The sequence below is a fragment of the Poeciliopsis prolifica genome, unplaced genomic scaffold (assembly GCF_027474105.1).
Source record: "Poeciliopsis prolifica strain line A6 unplaced genomic scaffold, Auburn_PproV2 SCAFFOLD009, whole genome shotgun sequence".
NCBI lineage: Eukaryota > Metazoa > Chordata > Actinopteri > Cyprinodontiformes > Poeciliidae > Poeciliopsis > Poeciliopsis prolifica.
In genome coordinates, this window is record NW_026562384.1 from 8599996 (window position 1) to 8625892 (window position 25897).

A 25897-nucleotide genomic window follows, 5' to 3' on the forward strand; every position below is an offset into this window, starting at 1 on the left:
AGGAACGGTTCATTTATACGTCAAATAATAAAACAGAAACACTCACAGCGTACTCAGATGAGGCTGCGACAACAAAATCCATGCAGGAAAACAGAAAAAAAGCATGCATGCATTGAAAGCTTTGCCCTCCTCCATCCCTAAAATGTTGAACTCAAACTTCCTGACAGCTACGATCCTTTGGTTGTTAGGAAAACAGTTCCCATGCCACCTTGATTGATTTGACGTCAACATTTTGTCACTAATTCGGTGGCATTTCATGCTTCAGCTGCCGTAGCAACAGCATTGATGTTTCAGTCAAAGTTGCCAAAGCTGAACTTGAAGCAGTGGTTGCTGGTGAGCACCACTTTAGCTTCTGTTGTCAGGGAATCATGTCTTCATCTGAGAACAGAATCTGACTTATTGTGTGCATTAGTCACTGTGACTGTGAAACTGTGTGGATACAGAAACTCAAAGTCCAAAGCACACAAAAGCAATCAATAATAGTTATGAAAGTACACTTTACCAATTAAGTGTGTTTAGGAATGACTGATGTAACAGATCTTTCAGTTGTTTTCATTTCCAATTTATTAATAAAATAATACTTTGATAAATGTCCACAGTCTGAGCCAATATAAGAATTTCATAATAGGAATATAACAAATTTATTTAATAAAATTAACCAATATTTGATCAGTGTGGACAAAACTGAGATACGAATTGAAATTCTTGCCTCACCATAGATTCCTTTACGGCCTAAAGTCTTTTGACACTTCTTAACCTTTACTAAACGTCACAAATATAAATGAACCGATCACTCCAGACACAACTCAGGACAAAATGAGAATAACGCTGACTAAACCAATGTTTTCAGTAAATATATACAAATATTCTGATAGTATCTCTCACCAAAGGAAATGGAGAATGTTTTTACGACACAGCCATTACTGAACATTGCTGTTTTCAAACAGTGCAGCCTCTTAATATGAACACATTTAAGTATCATTTTTCCTGAACGGAACGGCACTTGAATTTTACATACAGCAGTCCACGTACAGTATGCAAGTAGGCCCCGTAGATTTTAATTTTCCAATGCGCAGGGCGACTGCAGCCAGCACCTCTGACCTTTGTTTTGCCAGTATGTTTCCAGGTGTTGCACAAGAGCAGTCATCAAAAAAAAAAAAAAAGATCAAGCAAGAGGAAAAAGTGTTTCATGTAAAAGCTAATCTAGTACTGAGTGTCTGATCTATTAGGTAAACACATGCAAGTTTTGAACTGAGTGAACTAGTTATGGTCTATGGTCCTGATGCTCAGACTAAGGTTGTTTTAATTTCACCAACAAGCTTATTTCGAACAGACACGGTAAACGTTTTGACTTCGATCGGACTGAGAATTTGTGGAAGGAGCCAATGATTAGGGTGATGGTAAGGACACTTTCCAGTCTCATTTATTGTATGTTGTCCACGGCCTTGCCCTTCAAATGCCACTGCAGACTCAGCAGACAGGAAATAAAAATACAACTCAGGTAGGCTTTGTTCAAACAGCCAATATGATTTTAGCACAACATGTGGGTGAGGGTGTGAGCATGTTTGGCATAATAAACCCGGGGTGCATAGAGTGGCTGAAAAAGTGAGAGTAGTTTATTTAAAAAAAAATAATAATAAAAGTAAAAAAGTATGGGCCAACAAGAATGATCCCAGAAGCATTTGATCTCCAGAAGGTTCCTCAGTGAAATTGAAGGGACTCTTCCTCTATAAGCTGCGAGTTCATGCCTGAGAAATAAAAATGTGTGATCAGAGCTCTCAATGGCTACTATTTCAAACCCTGCACAGTTCCTGTTTTACAGTGCAAGGGTTAACCGAGCTCGTCATGACTGCAACCCGACACAGTCCCCCCTGGAGAGTGAGCCTGTCCCGGGGAGACGGTTCTCTCCTCGCCGGCTCGTTTCGGGCGGAAGCTCCACAGGTGGGTCCCGCGTTGACGCGTCGTCCACCAAAAAACCCGCAGACGGGAGGCGAGCTGTCGGTGAGTTCGAGCTCCTCCCTCCCCTTCCCTTCTCTTCCTCCCCGGGGCAGAGAGCCGCACCGCCGCCTCCTCCTCCTGCTCCTCCTGCGGCTTCACACATGGCGGCCGCCGCGAAAAACTATACGCCGTTTTTAAAAGCGGAGTTAAGTGGGGAGGTGATGGTGGTGGTGTGGTGGGGGGGAGTCACCGTGACAGGCCGTAGATGAGCGCGTAAGTAAGAGTCAGAGGTTGTTTTTGTTTCATTTTGCGGATATGTTCGTATGTTTCCTGTTGTTGTCTCACCTGTGCAGCCAGGTGAGGCGATAGGACACCTGAGTACACGCAGTGCTGACGCGATGCAAACTCCTTACACTGAATCCGCCTGATTAAACTTGACCATGTGGCATATTTCGACTTGAAAACTTAATGTTATGTATTTGAGATATTTTAAGTGGCTTATGGTGTCTCCTGTCCCTCCTGTCTCTGCAGCATGGTGGATTACAGTGTTTCAAATGGACCTGGATCCCTGTTCTCATCTGAGCCAGAGGACGTGGCTCTGATATCCCTCCTGGAATGCCCCTTGTGTTTTGAGCAGCTGGACGCTTCTGCCAAGGTGCTGCCCTGCCAGCACACCTTCTGCCTGTACTGCCTGCAGAGGCATGGGGTGGCCCAGTCCCAGCTGTTCTGCCCCGAGTGCGGAGCTCCTGTCCCTGTCAGGACGGTGGAGGAGCTGCCGGAAAACCTGCTGCTGGTCCGGCTCCTGGAGGGGCTTCAGGGGCTCTCTGGTGCTGGGAAAAGCCCAAACAGGGTCCGGTATGCACTGCCAGTAGATAAGGGCAGCTTGGAGGATCAGCAGCAGGAGGGTCAACGCAGAGAGAGGCAAGGATGCGGTGAGGTCAGTGCATGACCCCAGGCTCTACATTTCTTTTGTTTGTTTTTTATTTTATTTTATTTTCAACAATCATGTCATTAAAAGATGAGGTGTTGCAGAAAGTATGTGGATCATAATGTTGTTCACAACTGCAGAAACCTGAACAACATTGTGCAAACTTTAGGTGTGGTTTGGTGGTAGCATACACACATTAGTGGCTGAGTAGAAACTGCATTACCTTCGTTCAACATCTTCAAAAACATATCTGGAATGATGCCTCCAGAGCAAAGGTTGTCAAACATTTTATTTACGACTACCACCTTAGTAACAACAACGTTCTGTAAATATACTGACAAACATAAAACAGTATTGAAACAGGAATTAGGCTTTTAAAGTAGGATTTATTTATTAAATGTCTTTGAAAAATGGTAAAACTAACAAAATATGGGCATATACAATGAGAAAGCGAAACATGGCTCAATAACTTTGTGCTATGCTCCTACTAGATAAAACAATGCAAAATAAGTTGTTTTTTTATTGTAAAACCAAAATGTAATCCTTATTTTAAGGACACAGAGCAAAGTATACATTTGTCAATGGAATTTTTCTTTTTTGTTTTTTGAAAAAGTGAGAAACAAACCATGCACTTAATATTGCGTTAAATATCTAACTTTAACATCTTTTGTTTTTACTTTAACGGCTTAAAAAAAGCTGTGTTAGTTTTAAGTTTTTATTTTTTTCCAAAGATATTAGGACCAACTAATTACTTTAGCACATTTGGCTGCTGAGCTCTCGATAGTTTCAGTAAAAAGGCCTTTAACAAAGCATAAAAGTTGAGTTTGGGCTGATCGCATGGGAAAAACTTGTCACATTTGTAATGATAATGCAGTGCTGCATTTTAATTGGTAATATTTCCCGCAGCACAGTGATGCATTGTGAAGGTTTGGCTGTTTCTCTGCACACAGCAAAAGAAAAATCCTAGTCGGTTGTTTCTACTTGCCCATTGACAAGGTTCCAGGGACGGTACTTTTATGTTGTGTTTCATCTTTTATGCACATTACAGCCTGAAACGGTTGAATTAAATCTGTAATAGTCGCATTAGAGCATAATTCGACCATTAAGATGGCATTCCCTGCTCCCTTGCCTGGAGCAAGGCGGTCCGCTCAGACCTGTGTGTGGATGCTGCTGCTGTTGCTCAGGTGCATGTAAACTCAGAGCTGACGGTTCACTTCCCTCGTCACAAAGAGCCGAACACAAACCCCTGCACGTCCCTGGAGTCCTGCTCTCAAACACAAGTCTCCACTGAGAAAGCCAGTGCAGTGCACAGGCTCCAAGTGCTCATAAGTTATTGAAAAACTCTAAAAGGAATGCATTGATACAGCAAGACTGGGTCAGATAAACTGTGATTCAATCATGAAATATCACATTTCAGTCCTGCCGGAGCACTTTCTGACATCCAACACTCAGATTGTTGTCATGGTTTTAAAAGCGAATAAATTATGAAACACCTTAGAATCATTAGGCTACCTGAAGCTCATTTCAAATTTCCACATTATTTATACCTGGCATTCTGTGAACATACTAAGCAGGTTGGTAATTGAGGTGCATTTTAGCTTGAAATTCACCATAGGGTGGAAAAGTATTGTCATAAAGAGAAAAAAGACTTAGTTTCTCTCATTTGCTCTGCGCAGGAGTTGAGGGTTTATTTCGTCATGAGTTCAAGCAGAGTTCAAAAGGCACTGCTCAGTTCAGGTTATTGAATCTGGGGTCATTTTACAGTTTAGACATGAAGGTATCACTTTGCATGAAGTTGTTCAATTTTAGTCTCTCATTCTAGGATAAAATAAGTACTGCAGTGCAGTGCAAAAGTATTCATACATACTAAGCTTTTTTCACATTTCGCTTTGTAAAAGCCAGAGACTTCTTTGTGTTTCACTGAGATTTTATAGCTGGCAATTTGAAGTTTTTTTGTTTATAAAAAGTGTAAAAGAGTAGCGAGCATTTGAACATTTATCAGAGCTGCATTTAGAGACTCTCTCAAGCTCAGACACATTGGATAGAGAACATCTGTGGACAAAAATTTTTCTGAGTCAAATAATCTGCAGAATATTATGACATTGTGAGAAGGCTTGTTTATGCAACATATGTCCTTCACTGGACTTATACTTAAAGACTAATTGTGCTCTGGTAAACTATTCACTAAGTAGGTGACTTAATGTTTTATAGCAGCCTTGGGCTGAAGGGGTTGAGTAGTAATCATACACACTAATCTTTATTATCTTGACATTCATGATTGAATAAAGAAACAAAAATAACATAAACAGCAACTGCTAATTTGTAGTGCATTTCAAAAGCTAACTGATTTCTAAATTTGCTGGATATCTGTTAAGTCTCCTTGTCGTGACAACATAATATGAGACAGATAATCTGTGAAAAGGTTGAGTTCCTCCGTGTCCTTCCAGTGCTACTTTATCCATCTTAATAAACGCACTGCTCCTGATCAAAAAGGTCTTAACGCTGTCAATCATTCTGAGGTGCGTGCTGCTCAGTGTGCTAATAGCGGAGAAGCAACTCACTGTTTCAGGGGAGCTGCTTATTCGTTATCATCATGGCTTGCTAACTAGTCTGAGCAGTTATGACAGACTCCTTTGTGGTGAACCAGCTATAGCAGAAAGAAAGGGGGAGAGTCTGAGCAGTGTGAACATTGGGATGATTGACAGCACTACGACCTTCCTTCTGGCTCTGATTGGTTGTTCTCAATGTGCAGCAGGCACATTGAGAGAAAGCAGAGAAACTTGATTCTTCTTTTTTTCACCGAATTTTGGACTCTTATTATATTGTCACGATACACAACATTTAAAAAAAAATAAAGTTATACAGCTTTATGTATGCACATACAGCAGGGCTAATAATGGCAGTCGTAGTAATATAATTCAATAACATAATGTTATTATGATATGAAATTATTATTATTTTTGTTTTTTTATCATATTAACCATAATAATAACATTATTCCCACACTAAGAACAGAACATTCAGTCAGTTTTATGTTTTCAGACTTGATGTTTATTTTGCAATGAGTGATTACTGTGGTTGATTAGCTACCGCTGCTATTAGCTATGCTAACACAGTGGTGGTTGATTAGCTAATTTAATCACCTGCTCTGCTGATGATCTGTCAGAGTTGGTGTTTAAATCACCTTTTTTATTTTTAACTGAACCGAACTCACAGAATTCCACACCACATCTACATGTTAAGGTTGTCAAAGTCAAGCTAGCATAACTCAGCTACTTCCCTCTCCCTCGCTATTTCTTTCTTAATTAACTTCTTCCTGACCTATGTACTTCATTAAAGCTCTGCATATCTTATAATATATTTGGTAAAGCGCAGAGTTATTTTGTTATCATTTTAAATAAGCATTTTAATAAATGAATTACAGGTTCATAGAATTTTAAAAACAGCTTTAAGTTTGTGCAAGGGAAACACAATTCAGCAATCTTTGATCATAACAGTCATCAAAACATAGCTCATTTATTTTGTGGTTTATTTTGTGACTTCATACTTTCCTTACAGACAAATTCAGTGTGCATGGTCTTTAAAAGCAATGTCGTCACAGTAATCCGCTGATGTCCGACTCTCTCCTGCTGCTCAGGCGGCCTTCAGATCGTCAGCAAACAACCACCGGGCTGACGTGCCGGGGGAGCTGGTCTTCACACCTGCTGGCAGTGTCCCTCCCAGCCATAAAGCAGAGGACAAGCGGTACTATGAAAACATCAGCGACAGCAGCAGAGCGTCTCTCGGCGCGTTGCAGGCGGGCAGCCAGACGCCTCAGCTGCAGCCCCCGCAGCAGGCCCCGCCGCAGGCTCTCTGCAGGGCGCTCTGTGACTTCAACCCAGAAGAGATGGATGTGGAAGACAGCAAATATTATCTCAGCTTCCTCAAGGTCTGCCACTCAACACAACACGGACACAGCAGGGGAAGCTCATGTTCATCGCCTTTGGTTGTCAGTGTGCGTCGAGTGGAGTCTTCCTGTTTTTAACGGCCTCATTCGACCAGCCTGCCACCAGCATTCAAAACACTTTTGTCATCCAATGTACAGCATCTCAAAATAGGGGAAATGTATACTCGCCCACAAAAGTGAAAGACTGCACAAATAGTAGATTTCGAAGTCTTTTATATTCGTCTTTTTACAGTTTTTGAGTTTATTTTCAGTTCACATTTAGAAATATCTTAACTTCTGCTCTCTGAGATTCAGTGGTCATGTAAAATGACGTTAGACTGACTCAAATTTCACTAAAAAAAACTTTTGACAATTTTAAGAGTTTGTCTTTTTTCCAGGCTCTTATTTTTATTTAAGTTACAGTTACGATTAAGCCTCTTTTCCCCCTTTTGACGCCCTTGCTTTCAGAGTGAAGTAAGATATTTTGTAGCGTTTATTTTCGAGCACTCCCATTCATTGCAGGAAAATATCAGTTTTTTTCATTAGTCGGGTATTTTTGTTCTGCAGACCTGTTTAGCAGGTCTGATAGGATCCCTTTAAAACCTGCTGAACCTTTTAAATCCCTTCACGGTAAAATGGAGGTTTTCACCTTCCTTAGAGTTTTTGTTCAGACCTTGAATTAATCTTCATCGTCTTTTTTTTTTCAGGAGCTTGGACTGAAAGGTTGATGCTTAAAGTGAATCACAGCATCTCGATGTTGAGACAAGTTTAATGGAGTTGAAACTTGAATAAATCCTTTTCCTAATGATGAATGAAAATAGGCCATGAGCTGTGAAGGAAGCTTATTAGAAGTTGATTTATTTTTTTGCTTTTTTGGTAGATGTTATCTACATTTGGTGCCATTTCTTTGTTATTATTATTAATTGGCTTTTTTTTTTTTTTTTAAGTAGATCTAAACAACTAGAAAAAATAGCAGAGAGAAGAATAATATATGTTAAGCCAGTGAAAGTTCATCCCACAGGCCAAATATTTTATTTACATAAAATAATTTATCCCAGGAGTTTACAATTACAGTTCCACATGCCGGTTGTGAAGCTCTGATCTGAAACATTTGTAACAGAATGCGTCTTAGTCACATTTCTTTTATCAACATTTTTTAAAACAACTCTAATTCTTGAGAAACTTTCCACCCCAAATGTCCATGTTGATACTGGCTAAATTAAAGTTTTGTCAGTTTACCTGTTTCCAGGTATCCCAAGTTTTTAAAAAGGCAGAGTTTCAAAGTGGCTGAGATTTACCAGGGTTGAAGACCTTTTGCCAAAGAAAATGCTGGTGTTTTCTCTGGCTGGTTGCCCCTCCCCCACCTCTTGCTGCAAATTGCAGTTGAACAAGAAAGAACTTAAACCTAATCCTAGAAAAACTTACTAATAAGATGAATTGGGACAGATAGCCTATCTAAATAATCTCCTGACATCTTCTTGAACTGCAAAAAAATGTCAAAGCTACGCTAAACAAATTTAGTGAGTGTTATATCTATGTTGTAGCATAAATCCCTACGTCCAATTCAAAATGACAGTAAACATTATGCATATGTAACCGTCATCAGCAGCAGTAGGGATAGTTATTTCAATGATGAATAAAAGTAGTCATGTCATGTTTTACATTTTTGTGTGAATCTCATGATACTGTACTATAGATCTTTTTTATTTAGTTATCAAATTGTACTGTAAAAAATATAAGAAGAGCACTGAGCTGCATTGCAGCATCACCATGACAACAGTCTGTGTTTACTGAGTTTAACTAAAAGGTTACCAGCATTTTCCAAATGCAAAAGTAAAACAGATGAAACTCATTCAGCCTTCCTGTTGTCTGCTGGGAGTTGCTGACCTAGAAAAGACTTTTTCAGTAATTTCTTCTCATTTGGCTTCACTGGAACTCGTTGCTTATTCTAAAAACAGCCAGATGTGAAGTGTCCGCTGATCAAATGCAGATCGGGTCTTTGAGCTTCTGACCGGGCGGTCAGCTGTCGGCGCCGATCAGGCTGAAAATTGTCCTCTCCAGATCAGCAGCTAATTCATTTGCGCCTCTTTCATTTTTTTTTTACTCAAGGTCAGTAATAATGACGGTTTGCTAGAAAACTTATAAAGAGTCAGCAGTTTTGAAAATAGCCGACCCACAACCTCAGCAGATTAGTCTCTCTAACAACGTGCGATCATGAATGTACTGCACAGTAAGTTGACAGTGGTGCCATTATGTAATGGTCACTGCGTTTTGTTCGCTCGCCTGTTTTTCACATAGGGAAAACTGAGACTTACGGAGCTGAGGGCACCGACCTCGGCTGCACTGGTCGTTACTTACCCTGAGGCTTCTCTGAGGCTGTTATATAAGGGCCTCGGTTTCTTGTGCTCTCTCCATTAAAGCACACTTGAGCTGGCCTTTCTCTTTAATGGAGGTGGTCAAATGTCTTTTCCCTTTTTTTTTAAGAGGTTGGCCACAGAAAGCACCAGGCCTGCAGACACAAAGCGAGCTGATGTCACATACGGCAGCAGAAACACGGGGCTCTGAGAGTTTCTGGGCAGAGTGCTCAGTCTCTGGCACGAGCTCCATCTTGTTATCAACCACCTGATGTTTTCCCGCCGCTCTCTCTGCGTCTCTCACTTACTTCGCAGGGAGACATCCTGACAGCCATCAGGCGAGTGGATGAGCACTGGATCGAGGCAAAGCTGGGGGAGAAAGTTGGGATTTGTCCCAGACAGTTTGTAGAGGTGAGCTTCTTTTCTTCTTCTTTTTTTTTCTCGCTCTACTTTTCAACTCGTTCTGTTTTAAGATGCTCGGCTCCCGACGGTGGAAAAAACATGTTCCAGATGTGACTGGATACAGCTCAGCGGCTGGATGCTGCCTTATTCTTCAGTTGAATGGTTGATTCATCAGTAAAGGTCACTGTTATGCTGCAAAGCGCTGAGGCAGAGGGCTCGTCTGTGAAGCTGTGCTGTGTCTGCAGCTGCTCATTAGTGTGCGACTGTGTGCTTTACTCAGGTTTGCTGGGCTTGCTTAGCTTGCTGACTGTCATTTGTTTTCCTCTGTGCTTTCTGCCTTAAGGAATTAACTTCATCCATGCTGGAGAAAATTGCATTTTCTCCCAAAGTGTGTTCACTGCTCCTGGTTAGATTTTCTCCAAAAGTCTCCTCTTGTCACTAATACATCTCCTCGTGCACCTGTTTTTGTTCCCACGTCCTCGCCTCCTCCTTTTCCATCCATCTTAGCCTCAGCTTGTACTTTTCTCCTCTCCAAGCCTGTCTCTCCTCTCATCGTGCAGCCAGGCGTGAAGACTCGGTAATGCTTTCTCTGCCTGGGTGACATAACAGCACATCACAGTGAGGAAAGAGCAGCATCAACCCTGCTATGCCTGTCTGTCTGTCTGCTCCTTTCTCAGCGTCGCTCAGCCCTTCTTGGCTGATTGGCTCATATTTACCCTGTCTGCCTGCCAGTCTGCCCAACAAGTTGTAAGGGAGAACCGAGTTTTTGATAAGTAGGTGTGTTTAAACAGCCGCTTCGCCGATCAGTGGGAGCAGAAGGTTGTCAGGCACTAGCAGCGTGTAGGAGAGGATGTTGCATGAATTCATCCTGATTTTTAGTTACGCTTCTCTGACTATTCCAGCCAAACTCTGCAGCAGCCAAGCTGCTTAAAGGAAAGGGCCGGAGCGGGAGTGACTCAGCAGAACCTCACCATCAGTCCGGCAGCGGGGGCAAAGACAAGGCCGCTGACGCATTCAGCCGCTCTGCCCATTACGGAGTCCCTCAGGTCCAAACCAAGACGCCCGTCATCAATGCTTTTCGGAAGCAGCCCACAGCCAGCTCCTTCCAGTCGGCCGCCAACATCAGCTTCATCCCTCAGGGTCAGCCGCAGCACTTCTCGGTGCCCTCCGCAGCGCGAAGCCAGTCCCACCCTCGCAGAGTGAACTCTCGGCGAAACAGCCGGCGCTCTGACTCCCACAGACACCTGTTACAGGTGAGTCGAACTCTGCAAGCTCTTCACCTTTTCCTTTAGTTGTACTCGCATCACTGTTGGTCTAAGTTATACTTGACTTTGTTTTCTTGTCAGGGATTTATCCGAACAGAAAACATGTGGTTGGCAAAAAAGTGTGCGGCCGATTTTCAATAATAGAAAATAAAGATGTTTTGCTTGAGTCACAAAAAGATCAAGTTGACCTCAGGAATGCAGGGAGGGGAATAATAACACTGAGCTCAAGGAGCGGATAAGAAAGGGGCGTTTGCCTGTGCATTGGCCAGGGTTTGATTAAGAGGTTCTTAAGAGAACACAGATGTGGAAAAGAGCAAGATAAGAAAGATGAGAATGGTTGTAACTTTGAAAAGGTCTTCAATCATCTGATTCTGGGGAGAGAGTCCAGGCTGAATTCCAGCCAAACAGGGAATATGTAAGCATGTGTCCTTTTTTCTTCCTTCAGCTCAAGCAGAGTCTTGCACAAAGTGAGACCTTTGATACAGGATAAGAAGAAATGTTTTTAAAATACCTGTTAAATATGTAACTGCATCATACGACAGAAAGATTAGAGACCGACTGATCAGAGATCAGGTTTGTTTGAATTCTGGTCAACAATTTTATGAAGCACTGACCAATTTCTTACTAAATACTTTTGAAATAATTTCTGAATCAACTGAAAATGTGACTTGTCTTCATAATAAAATGTTTTCTAATAAAATAAAACAGTAGCTTAAAACTAACCACAGTTAGAGAGCATCTCTAAAAGTTCAGAGTTTTTGCATCACTGAAAATCTCCAAATACAGTAATTTGATTCAGGTACCTATACAAATACATACTAACTAAAAATAGTTACAGCTTGTTATTTACAGAAAATATTAAAGCTCATACAAGTATTTTTGCATGGTTCAGGATGTACAATGCTATGGAACTATATATTTTTCTAATTGTGTTTCCAAAATTGCATAAAAGAAAAAAAAAACATTCCAAACCTCCCACAGTCAGTTTTGCTTCTCGTTTTTCGGACACGGTGGTGGTAGTGTGATTACCTTTGCTCTGTTTCATTTTAGTCAGCTGATCTTGATCTAAAATGAAATGCAATATTTTTTTCCCTCTCTGACGTAAATTTTTAAATCAATTGAACATTTTCCAACTTGATATTTCAGAAGACAAAAAACTTTTAATTGAATGTTAATTGTCTGGCTTGAAGGAACATCCCGAGTCTTGTTCTTTAAATAACAACTTCCACACCAAACAGTGTTGCTGTCAAACCAAGCCCCCAAAATAATCTGATTCCTGCTACCTCTTTATTTCTCTTTCTTCTGCATCTCCATAGATAGACTTAGATTTATTTACCTGTCACCAAGTTACAGTGACTGTTTTAAGTTTTATTTGTTTGCCAAATATCAAACAAATAAAAGCATTTCAAATGAAAGGCTGCATATGAGTTTTGACAATCCTAAGGAATAATACAGCAGAACATCCAGTTAGTAGATCATCGAGGCGTTTACATCGACTGCGGCAGTCGCACTCAAACCTGAAAAACCTTCATAATATAATCTGCTGGTCCGCCCCCTCACATAATGGTTTCCCTTGAGTTACCTCAGATTTCAGAGCTCTAACCTGCAATTACATGTGTCAGCGCATAAAAAAAAAAGTAGGGAAGAAAATCTCATTTGTGCCGAAGAAACCAGGAGGGGAAGGAAGTGGAGGACACCTGAGAAGAGCGATAAGAAATAGGGGAAATGGGATAGGTTAGGCAGGAAGAGGGGAAAAATGTGAGAGGAAATACTTGTAAAGAAAGATGTTTTTTGAGCTGGGAAGAGAAACAACCCACAAAAAGGCAATCCACAAGAGGGAGAAGGAAGGAGGTGGACAAATGAGAGAATGATGTGGAAAGTGGGAGGCTTTGAGTGTCCCTCAGTGTGTCTGCTTATTTTGCTCATGCTGCTGCTCCCGATGATGATGATGATGGTGGTGGTGATGATGATGATGAGTCACTTGTGAAGTTGGTTACATAACAGGCCACAATATCCTGCTTCCTCTTCACGAAGCAGGTAACACCTTTACATCAGTCGGCCATAATGGCTGACAGGCATTGGCCTCTCGGTTAGGGCCAGGACCCCAAAGCCGAGGCCGGGTCCGGCCCGGGTGACAGCGCCCAGCTGGGGAGGGGGTTTCTCCGTAAAGCTCACAGGCTCCTCTTACCTCAGGTTCTGCGGGAGAGAGAGCGGCAGCATCCCTCCCACTGTCAGGCAAATGATGTTCATCATTGTGAATATCGGCACGCTTACGTAAGAGCAGAATTTAGGATGGAGATAGAAATGGTGAAACAAAATCAATATAAGATAAGGCTTCCCGTTTTGCAGCAGAATCACACCCGACGTTTACCACAAACTATTTTAATCCATATCAGATGAACTTATTCACCTGTCATATGATTCCTTTTCAAATTAGAATTTTTTTTTTCTCCACGGGACTTTTGGTTTTTAATGTCATATGTATTTGTAATAGGAGAATTTAAATTTTTTCCAACAAAATTATCTGAAGAAGGGACTTTTATTTTCTGATGACACATGCGGCAACTCAGTTTTTCCGGTTTGTATCAGTGTTTGCGAAAACCTTTGATCTACCGCTGACAAAATGGCATATGTGGGAGTGTGTCAGACAGGACATTCCTGAAACATGCATGACGATGTACTCGATTTGTATCTATTTAATAGTGGGTGCATGCAAGTTTGCACTAGGACTGGGGACAGTCCTAAATATGTTATGAACATGATAGTCCTCAGATATTTGCTACTTAAATTTTTCCAAATAATTCTCTATAAATGCAGATGCACACTATTTATTACAGTCTAGAGTTTTAGATAATATTTAAAAATCAATCAAAATGTTATACGATGTCTGTAATCTTAATCTGGCCCTGCTTTTTGAATTTATCAAGATCCCTACATTATCAAAAACTCCCACTAATTAAAATGACTCTCCAAATGTAAGTTTGGAAAGTTAAAAATGTCGTCCCATATGGATATTGTTTGACTTATGGACATTCTGCTGCACGGAGCTCTGAAATATGTTCATTTGTATTTCAATATGTGTGGATCAGTAATTGCTGGTTCAGCTAAGCAAACAGAGCTTTGCTCCCACTTCTTCGCCACAATCCTTGGATCCGGCGCAATGTGGCGTGTCGTGAAGTTGCTCAGCTGACAGAAATACAGAGACATGTTGATGAAAGCAATACCATGGAAACAGGCTTAAGTCCTAAATGGTCTAACGCTCATCTGTCACTAAAAGTCTCTATGGTTGGACTTGCAAGACAGATGCAGACTTTGGTGACCGAGTTGTCTAACACATGCAACATTTGTCGCACAGACAAGTTTTTTCATCGCATATGTGACTGTTTTGTCAAACTGCACAGCACGTCAGTCAATAAGTCGAATGATTTCAAGTTTGTTTTGTCTGACATCTCAAAATACTTCATTATTGTCAGACGTGTTTCCACAAATACTGGGTCTTTGCTGTGGATGATGAAGCCATTTATTTTGCTTTCTAGCAGAAAACCCTGGTGGAGATCATTCGGCCACTTGTTTCTGATCCAAAGCGCACCAGCAAGACAGCAAGTGAATGACTGTCGAAGTTGAACTTACATCCAATGGAAATGTTTTGCCATGACCTGTAAGAGTCTGAGCATGCACATGGTGGCTGAAGTAAAACAATTCTGCACAGAGTCCCTCCACATTAATGTAAATGACTCAAGAGTATTATCACTCAGACATTCAATGAAAGTATCTGCATCACACCTCACAAACCACTTATTAGCTGGACTAAAAAGCTGGACTCCTCATTTCTCTCTCATGCAAACCATAGAGATGACATCAAATGTTGTCAGGGATGACAACGTTTATCACATCCTCTGCACCAAGTGGCAGCGGTTATAGTCTGAATCATATTACGGATTTTTTTTCTCTCTTCATTGAAATGACTGTCTGTGACTGTCTCCATTCAAAACAAAACTGGATTACACTAATCCAGTTTTATTTAGACTGAAGCAGGGTGTGTCTATTTTGGGATTGGTTTTTACAACTTCCTGTGACTTTATTATAGAGGCACATGATACCCATTCAAAGTACTCAACTTCAGCGTTTTAGTTAGTTATTATGGGAAGCTCATTCATAGACAATGTTACTGTGTTGTGACAGCTAGTCTTGAGGGTAAACGGGCCCTGGTCCTGCTGGAAAAAGGCATGATGCTGCTTCCACCATGCTTCACTATGGAGATAGTGTCTTGTGTGGTTTAGACATATGGATATGAGATAGTTTTTTTTTTGAGAGGTCTGAAATAGAAATAGGGATGAAATAGTTAACTTTGATTTTGAGAACAGTTGGTTTTGTCCTTAATAATTGCTGAGCATTCGCTATTAATTTGTGTTTATGTAAAAGCGGATATTATGACAACTTGGTTCATGATGTATTCTCTTCTACATCTCTTTTAAAATGCTTGTTGCATTCAATTTACAAGCTTTTTTTTGGCCTTTATTTCTCCCTCATTTCATCGAGACATGTGGTCTCATTTTCAAGAGCAATCGGTTTTAAACTACCACACAAGTTAACAATACGTTTGTACAAACTCTGCAACAAATTAACAGAAAATAAAATGCAAGATGGGAGCAATCGGGATCAGCCATGCAGTGATTCTTTCACCATTAAGGCCTCTAGTTTTGATGGCTTTGTTGTTGGTTTCAAAATATCGTGCTACATTTATGATGGGACACATTTAAGAAAAATATTTATCCCTCTGTAAAATATTAAATATATTTCTACATTCAAGCTGGCAGTAAACTTGGAGGCAATTAGAAATTAAAGTTCTGACAATAAAAGACTTTAAACAAAGTACTGGTAGAGCATTATTCACTTATTAGAACAGCATGTGTCTTAATGGCCGTTTGTTAGGATGAGCCAAAGACAAAAGGCCGCACTGTTCAGCTTAAGTACTTTCAGAACGTCTTGAGCAAACCCTGATTACGAGTCTATCCTGGTGACACACCCTCACAAAGATTTATTATTTCAGCCGTGAGGAGCCAAGGGTTCAGCAAATTCAAAACAGCTTTGTTTTGCTCTGCCAAAGTGGAACACAGTACAATTTGAAGCAGTTTTAGAGAAGATAGTGACATGAGCTACAGAAATAAACATCCTGAAGGATAATCTTGACCTCACCAAGTGACAGGACAGTCCTTATAACATCCTTTCAGCTTAATCTGAGTTCCAACTTAAACTAAATAGATGCTCCAAAGGAGAAATTGATTAATGCTTGTTATATGTTACTTAATAAAGAAATTAGATATCAATGTTAAAACTTGGTGGACCTGGCCTGATATTTTTTTTGTTTTTTATAAAGGCTGGGTCAGATCAATTTTTTGGGGGTTGGTCAGAAAAATTGACCAACCCAATTTTTCATCACAATGTCATCAAAACCAATGTCAGTTTTGATGACATTGGTTTAATTAAACCTTTGATAAACATGTTCTGCTTCATTCCACAAGTAATGCTAACCCAATGAAACCAATCAAGTCAATAATAGAACCAGCAGATCATCTTGACCCTTCTCCTCATACTGAATTAAAATAATTGAATATACTATTTTTATGTTAAATGTAATTCAGGTCTAGTTTTTATTAAAGTGTTACCTTCACATACAATAAACATTATATCATTTAACAAAACATAATCCCATGTAGTCCTGGCCAAACATTTTCTGCGGACTCATTTAAATGTCATCTGAAAAGTTGTCATTTGAGTCAGGCCTGCAGTCCATAGCCCAGATCTTCTCACAATGGAAAACTTGGGCGCTACTCTTAAAAGCCTGGTTAATACTCAGGAATCAACCAGTTTGAATAAATGTGACCAGTTCTAGTTGTGGTTAAATAAACAGTCAGATTTATGCCTGGGTTTAATTGTCATTACAGTAAACTGGTGGTTGCTGAACAAGTTCTTAACGTTCATTTAACCACATATTTAATGTGTCTGTACATGTATGTATAATTTTGCATGATTCACTTAAAAAAACCCAATTCAGTAAAACATTTATGCCGATGGTGACTCTATCCAAAGTTTCAGTGTGAACAGGATGAATATTGATATCCTCACGCTCCCAGAGTGCTTCATGTTTGCTTAAATCTTTAAGCACAGAGACAAAAAAAAAAAACAATTTAGAAGGAATTTAAACAATTCAAAAGGTGATGAAACTATTTTTGTTGTTGTTGAATAATGTTGCAGAAGAATTTTTGCACAGGAGTTTTGCATAATTGGAAGAAACTGTTGTGATTTTGGTTTTTTGCGTGTTTATTTAGGTTTCTGTGTTCTGTTGAGGCTCGTCTCCTCTTTGATTGTCCCCAGCTGTCCCTTGTTTCTCCTGCTTGTCTCCCTGTGTATTTAAACCCACCTGTGTGCCTTGGTCCTGATTGGGTCCTTGTCTAGTTACGTTCTTTCCTCTGTGTTGTTTTTGAGGCTCACCAGTTGCTACCGGTTTTTTAGCCTTAGTCTTCTGCTCTAGCTTTGCTGACTGGACTTTTGGAATTACTTGTGTGCTATTCATCATTAAAACCATCATTTACATTATCTGCTGCATTTTGCCTCACCACCTTCACCGCACCTCATGACAGAAACTGTGTAAATGAAATGAATCTGCTGCCTTAGAAAGGATATGTAAACTCAACCTTATGAGGTCCTATGATAATGTTTTGATTGTTTTGGGTATAATTTTCTTTCACACATGAAGTAACGTGTGAAAGAAGAAATATCACACATTTCCCTCTGAACGATGGATGATGTTGAAAACTATGCAGCTTCACTTTCTCACACAACTCAGCCATTTCTCATTATTATTATTTAATGTTATTATTTTAATTGTTTAAGTGTCCAGTCCTGGAAGCTTGTGCTACAGCTTAACAATTTTGGACGTTGTGCTTTTAAGTTTTAGTGTGAGTTGAGAGCCTGATGCGAGCTGCATTTAGGAAACAAAATGCCTACAGGCCAGCAGTAATGCTTTAAGTAGAAGATGAGTGGGGGTAAGCTATAAATAGCACCAAAAATCTGTTTTGACGAAAGATAAAGGGCAGCACGAACGTTTCTCCTCCCGCTTTGTAGTGACTGTATTAAAATAACGTGAGCAGGAGACAGTGGCGGAAAGAAAAGCAGAAACGCGTCTAGTCAAAGCCTCGTTAAGACCATCATCAGTCTTCTAACAAGAGAGATTAAACTCTGAACTGGATCTTTGACAGTTGGCTGGCTCGCCTCCGTGTCACTCCCTGTCATTCACCGACAGTGTCATGGCTGACTCACAGCTGGCTGACATCAAGCCTGGAAAAAGTTTCCCAGCTTCTCAGCCTCACACAGAGAAACTATGTTCATAGAATAACTATTCTAAACAAGCTTTCGTTCATTTATATTTCATGGTGCATTCGACATAGTTTTATGCATGTGCATCATAATTGCATCAGCAATCTGAAAGTAAGAGGTTTTTAGCACTTCAGAGAGTAAATCATCAAATCTTAAATGCTACTCAGACAGATGAGAAAGTAAAGGAGCAGAGTGATTATGATACTAGCTGTTTGCAACACAGTTTATATTCGTCCACTTAGTTATGTGCTGTTGTTTTCAAAATGTCTGATCACAGACTTGTGCAGCTGTAAAAGATTATGAGGAGAGATGATGAGCAAAACCTCATTAGGATAGCAGAAAAATTATGCTTTTTATTTTAATTGATATACTTTATGAGAAGTCTCGCAATCTCATTTCTTGTTAAAAATCATACACCGTGTTCCAAATTATTCTGCAAATTGGTGTCAAGATTAAATTTTTTGTTGTGCTATTCAATTTATAGATGGTATTGTGAGTCAGGGCTCTTTGAGTCACTATTATTAATTTCAGAGAGCCGGTTGATTAGTTTGTCTGATGAGCTCAATTAAAGGAAATCTACTTAAGAAGAATGTTCCACATTATTAAGCAGGCCACAGGTTTCAAGCAATATGGGAAAGAGTACACAGTAGTGGATTGGTGGATGGCCATCACATCCCAACACGGCTGTGGTGAAGTCATTCTTTGAAATCATGGGGAGAGAATCATTGGTCGGCCCCTTCAGAGTCCATGAAGGTGTGAAAATGACCTCAGCAAAGTATATGGACTTTCTTTCATGGTTCAAAAAAAGAGGACTGGTGCTAGGACTGTCCTCGGCGCCGCTCACTGCAAACCGACCAGCGACCGACCGAGGGGTTTTTGTTTGGATTACGAACTCTTGAATTTCAGAAACTGTAGATTTTACTTTTACTGAGACATGAAGATGCACGTCATCTTCATGCATGACGATGCATCATCTCATGCTGCAAGGAATATCACTGTGTCATTGGCTGCTGTGGGGATAAAAAGGGAGAAACTCATGGTGGAGTCACCATCCTCCTCTGACCTCTGACCCTATTGAGAACCATTGGAGTATCAGAAGATCTGAGGGTGGGCTGCAGTTCATATCAAACAGCAGCTCTGGGAAGGTTTTCTGACGTCCTGCAAAAAAATTCAAGCTGAAACTTTCCACAAACTCACAAGTTTAATGGTTGCAACAATTGTGCAGGTGATGTCAAAGAAGGGGTCTTATGTTAACATGTAAAACAAATATTATGGGATTATTTTTCAAAGTTTCTGTTTTATGCGCAACTTCTTGAGTGTTTGAAGTTTTCCCCCACGCTTCATATTTACATTCACAGAAAAACAGTAAATTCTTCCAGTTACCAAATCAGTTTTTAGACTTAAGATCTGTGATTTTCCTCCTTCATCTACCAGTTTTGCTCAGGCTGAAGCCGGCGCACAGGCTGGTCCACAGAGGAGTTTTATGGCTGATTCAGTGACTGCAAGATGCCCAGATTCTGTGGCTACAAAACAAACCCAAAGCTTCATCTCTCCACCACCATGCTACCAGCTCTTCAGTCAAACTAGGCTGCTTTTGTTTCTCTTTAATTTTACAGTCGAGAACTGTAACAATAAACTTGCTAACTGAGGCTTACAGAGTCAGATTTTGTGCATCTTTTTAAGCATGACCCCCTTCTGGCTTTGGGCAATTTTACTGTTAAAAAATTCAGAATCTACTGTGTGATTTGGAAACATAGGGTAAATTTGAATATTTTTCCCTTTTGATCTAGAATAAATTGTTTTTTTATGCTACCATTTAAGACCTCGATTTTGAAATACTTAACTTAAGCTCCCCTACTTTAAAACAGTGTCGCACAAAAGTTATTTTTTGTCAGTTTTTGAACTTCCTTTCAGATAATATCATCGGCTTCCCACAGAAATATGTACCATGAGAAGCACAAGTTTGTCTTGTGTCAAAATTCAGATGAAGTTTTGTGCATCATAAATAAAATCATAGAACTTACTGGGTAAAAATAACTTCCCAACTTCGCAATCTTAACTTCCAAACCATAAGAGCTGTACTGAATTTGTTAAAATACCCTGAGAGACACAATGAGACATCAGCTGTCTATGTCAGACAGATCAAAGGAATATCAGCTGTTGTAATAGGTTTTTGCACAGAAATCTCCCACTTTGATCTTTTCTGTGCTGGTGCATGAATTACCATCCAGCTACACCCAGTATAAGTCACGGTGTATGTAGGATGAGGTTTAATGACGCCATTCATACCCACCATCAGGTCTCTTGTTGACTCATGTTGTTAAAAAAAACACATTACATTCCCAGAAATGCAGCTGTGCCCTCATCTCTTATACATGTGCTCTTTCATAATGCGCTGTGCATCATGCTTTCAGTTTCTTATTATACTTTCAAATCGGATTGCCTTTCAGAGTGAGAAGAAAATGACCAGCGAGACCCCGTCCACAATCTCCATGGCTCTGATGAACCCCCAAACGGCCTCCTCCTCTGCAGACGGCAGAAACTCCTCCACGCAGCAGCTCTCGATCAGCGTGTGAGTCATCTTTAAGACATTACATTATTAAGATGATGATGTACAATCATGTGTGCAAGAATGACAGAATTAAGGGTACAATAAGAAAGGCTTGAGTGAAATTTTATGGGCCGTGAACATGTGGTAACAACTTAAGCAAACCCTGGGTGTGCCTCTCCAGGTGCGCTGTCCTGTACTCCTACAAACCTCGACGACCGGAGGAACTGGAGCTGAGGAAAGGAGAGATGGTGGGCGTGTACGGGAAGTTCAAAGATGGCTGGCTGCGTGGGCTGTCGCTCCGAACGGGGAAAGTGGGCATTCTTCCTAGCAACTACATCACCCCTGTGCTCAGGTTAGAGGCTGCCTCTATATATGTGCCAGGAGGCTTTCAGTCATGCATACATTTCAGAAATGTGGTCAAACTCAATGGAACTCAATGCCCAAATAAATGAATAAGAGAAACAATTTAAAGATCTCTCTCTAATCTATTGCAGAAGGACTTGATACACAGTTTATTAGAACCAAACACCACTTTTTAATTTATATATAGAACTAACATAGTAATGCCACGTTGTGACATGAGAGAAAAAGAATTTATGGTTTTCAAAATATTTTCCGAATGAGTTGTTTGATCATCTGGTGTCATGAGTCAGGGCTTTGTGGAACCACCTTCCACTGCGATTGCTGCTACATACCTATCAGGGTGTGTCACAGCTTGGTCAAATTGGATGCAGAGGCTCTGTGAATATCACGTTTCAACTCTTACTGTGGCGTCATGGTTGGAATTAGTTCTGGACTTTGACTGGGCCGTTTCAAAATATGAATATGATTTGATTTGATCGACACCATTCTATTGTAGCAATTTATTGAAGGAAATTGTTCCCTGCTGGAAGCTGAACTGTTGCCTTAGTCTAAAGTCTGTTTTAGTAACTAGTGTCAGCTTTATCTGTCTTATCCGCAGCATTCATGCTTTGAAGTATATGACATTTTTACTCCTCTTTTAAGAAAATTCTTGAAAAGATGTTATTTTGTTTTGGTCTTTCCTTTGGTGTTTTGTTAAGCATTTTTGATTAAATTGTGTATGAATTTATTCAAATTCATCTGCTTGACTTGCCTTGAGCTGTAGATGTCTGCAGGGCCTCCCTGTTGTTTCTCTGACAAATACTTTCTTTTGTCATCATGTTAGTTTAGGTGTATTCCTTGGGATTCATTAATGCTCTCCTAAAAATTTTATCAAAAAGAGGAATATATCCTAATGTTAAATTGTGATTTTGATATCTGTTTAATATGTGTATTTAATTATTTTGTTTGGGAATTTCAGAGCAATACAGCTGTATAAATTGCACATTTTTTATATTTTTTTTAATTAATTAATTTTTTACGTAAGTGAATAATACTGTGTGTTTTGTGCACTACTTTGTGCTGATCCACCACATCACATTAAAGTCACAATAACACAGAGTTGTGTTTGTGGTTAACGTGTGAAAAAATGTGAGAATACCCCTGTAAAGTGAAGTACTGTTTTTAAAATGACATGTGCTTTTGTTATAGAACCTCAGCCAGACTTTTGGAGACCAAAGCAGCTAACACATCCTCGCATTACAACACATTATCTGGGAAGAAACCCACCGCTGCAAAAAATCCCACTGTGGTCCTTGCTCTCGACAAGGTGGGCGGTGATGGAACGAAATTCTCAACAGGACAGGTGTCGGCTGTGCCAAATGGAGCACAGCATGCCGCGTCCTCCAGTGGAGCTGCTAAGCCATCCTTTTATGGGACGTCTCAAGGTTGGGACACTGTGAGACGTGTTTTCAACCCCAGAGGTCAGTGAGAAATAAGTTTTATAATAACGGTGCTGCTTTATCTTGATCAAGCAGTTGTAAAACAAAAATGCACTCTTTACATTTTATTTCAGCCTCAACCGTCCCTCCCATGTGTCCTCCTATAACATCCCGTCCAACTCGCAACCTTTCGCACAAGTTCAGGCGTCGGGCTACTCACCTGCTCTGCAGAGAAAGAGAAATGGCAGCTTCCCATTCTCCAACTCCAAACCTTATGGCTGGATGACTGAGCCAGCAGCGCTCTCTGCTGGTGCGGTCATGAAGGACAGGGACTGTGGTGCCTCACACGAATCAGTATTTCGGCACCACAGGCAGCCTGCTGCAAATGCACCTCAGTCGATTCTAGTCAGACAAGACGCACAGAAAAACAGCCTAGACAAGGTAATGTCTGAATCATGTTTGCTTTTGTTTCACGTTCTCAGGCTTTTGGGAAGGTTAAATGTTTCTTTGCTTTTCCAAAGCCTCCAAAATCAGTTCGGTTCCTGACGGATGAAGAGTCTCCTCCTCCAAGACATCGGACCTCCTCCTGGTCATCTGGGTCTCAGGTTCACCCAAACTGTCGTCCTGGGCCCCTGCCGTTAGAAGTGTGGGCCCCTTCTCTCACCATGGGGAGAGACGGACCGGGGATCCTTCTCAAAGACGGGAAAGGTCCAGTTCTTAGGAAGGGCTTTGAAACGGCCATTTCTGATCCAAATTCTAACCCGCAGAAACCATTCCACTCACAGCCGTCGCTGTCAGCCTTGTCGGCTCAGTTCAGCCCCGTCAGGTAAACTTCACTTTGGAGTCCTCACTCACACAAGTAGAGGCAGACCTGAGCAATTATTCATCTATTTTGTTTGAAATGTTTTGTTTTCCAGGCACAGAATGACCACAACACATTTAGCCCAGACAGACTCAGAGCTCAGTCTGCTGCAAGGAGAGGTGGTCCTCGTCCACAGACCTCGGCCTGACGGACGGGTCCTCCTTACGCAGGAGAGCAGCGGACAAACAGGCATTTTCCACAACACTATTCTCCAAGCCCTTGAGAGGCTTAGCTGACTGTGTATTACTGCTAAATTAATGGTCACTTCTATTAGGGATGCACCGATTGCAGTTTTCTTGCCGATTATATTTAAAACATCCGATTTTGGCCTGATATGTTGCTAAATATAGCATGAAAGTCGCAGAGCTGGCAACAGTGGGGTGACTACTGTTTACTGCAAATGTGCAGACATGACCTGGTGGGCAAGTTTCTCAGTCAAACCTCTCTGACAGCAGAGCAGGAGTGGCTGATTTTTAAATACTTGCTGACGTAGATAAGATAGGTGGACAAGATGTGTTTCACATGTAAGTATCAGTCAATCACCAATCTCCCAAAATTAAGGAAATCAGCCCAGATAAATCGGCTGGCCGTTAAATTGGTGCACCCCTAATTTCTCTCTTATTTGTTTGAACTGCCAAATAACTGAACAAAACAAGTGTTTATGTCCAAAAAACGATCCTGCCACACAACAGTCAAATAACAGGTTTGTACTTTGGACCTGAGTGGATGTGAGAGCGTGGGTAAAGTCTTCAGAGATGTATTTTGCGTCCTGTAATGTGTGCGCATGTTTGTAACACGTGATATTATTCAAATTTTGCACTAAAACCCACTTCAGGTTCCTTGCTTCATCTGTTACACAATGGTGAGTGCCTTTGTCAAAACCCACCAAGAAAACATATTTGTACATATTTAGAGAGATTAGGTAAATTATCTGTACTGCTTTTGTGTTAATAAAGTATAGTTCCAGAACCTGTAGCAATTTGGCTTCTTTCTTCTGAAACCCAACCTTTTGTCAGGCCACTTTAATGAACCTCTAAATATTTTTCATTCCATGATTACGACTGGAAAGCTATGACTGAATTTGCCTCAATTAAGAACAAAGTGAAAGGAAAATGTTACATTGCAGGGACTGCTATGAGCCAGAACAAAAAAAAAGTGCGGTAGAACCAAACGCTGGTCGAGAAAACTAAATTCCTAAACCAGGACCTTTAGGACATTTTTAAAGTGAGTTATTGTACCTGTATACAAGATTTACAAAGGGTAACATTATTCACAAAAGCTGTAACAATCTCCAGTCCTTATTGGTTGTTACTGGCAGGCTGTTGCCTGGACTCTTCACCAACAAATCCTGCTGATTATTTCATAGACAAAATTCTAAGAGTAAGACCTCCGTGGCCTTGGTGGTAATTTGTTCACGTAGTTTAATTTTGAACCATTGAACTATGCGTCTCATCTCAGTTTCACAGGAACTAATCATGACTTAAAAACTGCAACCTGCTGTCTAAACATGGAGCCCACAAGTTTTTTTTTTTTTTACCTCATTTGATTTGTCTCTCAAATATTACAGATTTCAAAGATAATAAATATATTTTAAATAAATCAGATACCTCTGTAATCTAACCTAGCATTTTTTTTGCAAATCTTATTTGAAAGTGAATCTATTTAATCCTTTTTCAGAATGAAAAGACAGAACTTGCTGTTCAGTCAGGATTTCAACCACAGCACAGACATTGATGCATCAAAAACACCTTAGTTTTTAATCAATTTATGATAACATAGTGAATGATAAATAGATGTTGGACCGTGTTCAACAAGTTCCGCTCTAAGCTGGTGGGAAAGGACTAATTTGTCATTTTGTGATTATAAATCTGAGAAATCTTTAAAATACTATTATATTTAATAACATATATGTTGATGACACTTTTTATTACTGTAAGCACATGACATCAGTCTACCATAGATTCTTACACAGTGCATCCATAGTAACCATGACAAAGTGGTTCTAAATTTTCCACTGCTTTATTCAGGAAAGGCAGAAGTTATTATTTAAGGTACCATAAAATTGCAATGTTTGAAGTCAAAGCTCAGCAACAATCAAGGAGCCGAATCGCCACAGTCCATGTATGGCAACTTTGGAGAAGACTAAGTACAGCTTCATTAGTCAGAACAAAGATGGATTCCCTACACAAAGTACAGCAGCAGCAGTAATAATTGCATCTCTAGTTATTTTGTTTGTTCATTGCATGGATTCATCAATAGTACCTATCAATATTCAAATTAAAGGTAGGATTTTTCTGAAATATTAAACAAAAGGAATTTATTTTTTTGTCTGCTTTGGGTTTCAAGTCCAAATTTTTAAAAAAAATCTAGTGAGATCTAGATAGTGAGAAATCAATTTACAGCATTTTACATATATACTATGGAAGGTACTGGATACTGTGTAATGAGGCAATGATTTTTTTATATTGGCTCCTACAATACAAAAAAAAATTGTATTGTAATGTATTAGTCAGA

The 25897-nt window shown here is 40.2% G+C and overlaps 1 protein-coding gene across 1 annotated transcript; it reads left to right on the plus strand.

Annotated features, from left to right (window-relative positions):
* The first annotated feature begins 2019 nt into the window (after window positions 1–2019).
* On the plus strand, window positions 2020–24344 carry sh3rf2 (SH3 domain containing ring finger 2). The gene is given in 12 exon segments (XM_055034588.1): window positions 2020–2211; window positions 2470–2875; window positions 6504–6794; window positions 9461–9556; window positions 10450–10800; window positions 20640–20761; window positions 20922–21092; window positions 22292–22567; window positions 22615–22670; window positions 22673–22962; window positions 23043–23347; window positions 23439–24344. Coding segments are annotated over 12 exon segments (2553 nt in total). The 5' UTR covers window positions 2020–2203; the 3' UTR covers window positions 23620–24344.
* Window positions 24345–25897: the final 1553 nt, after the last annotated feature.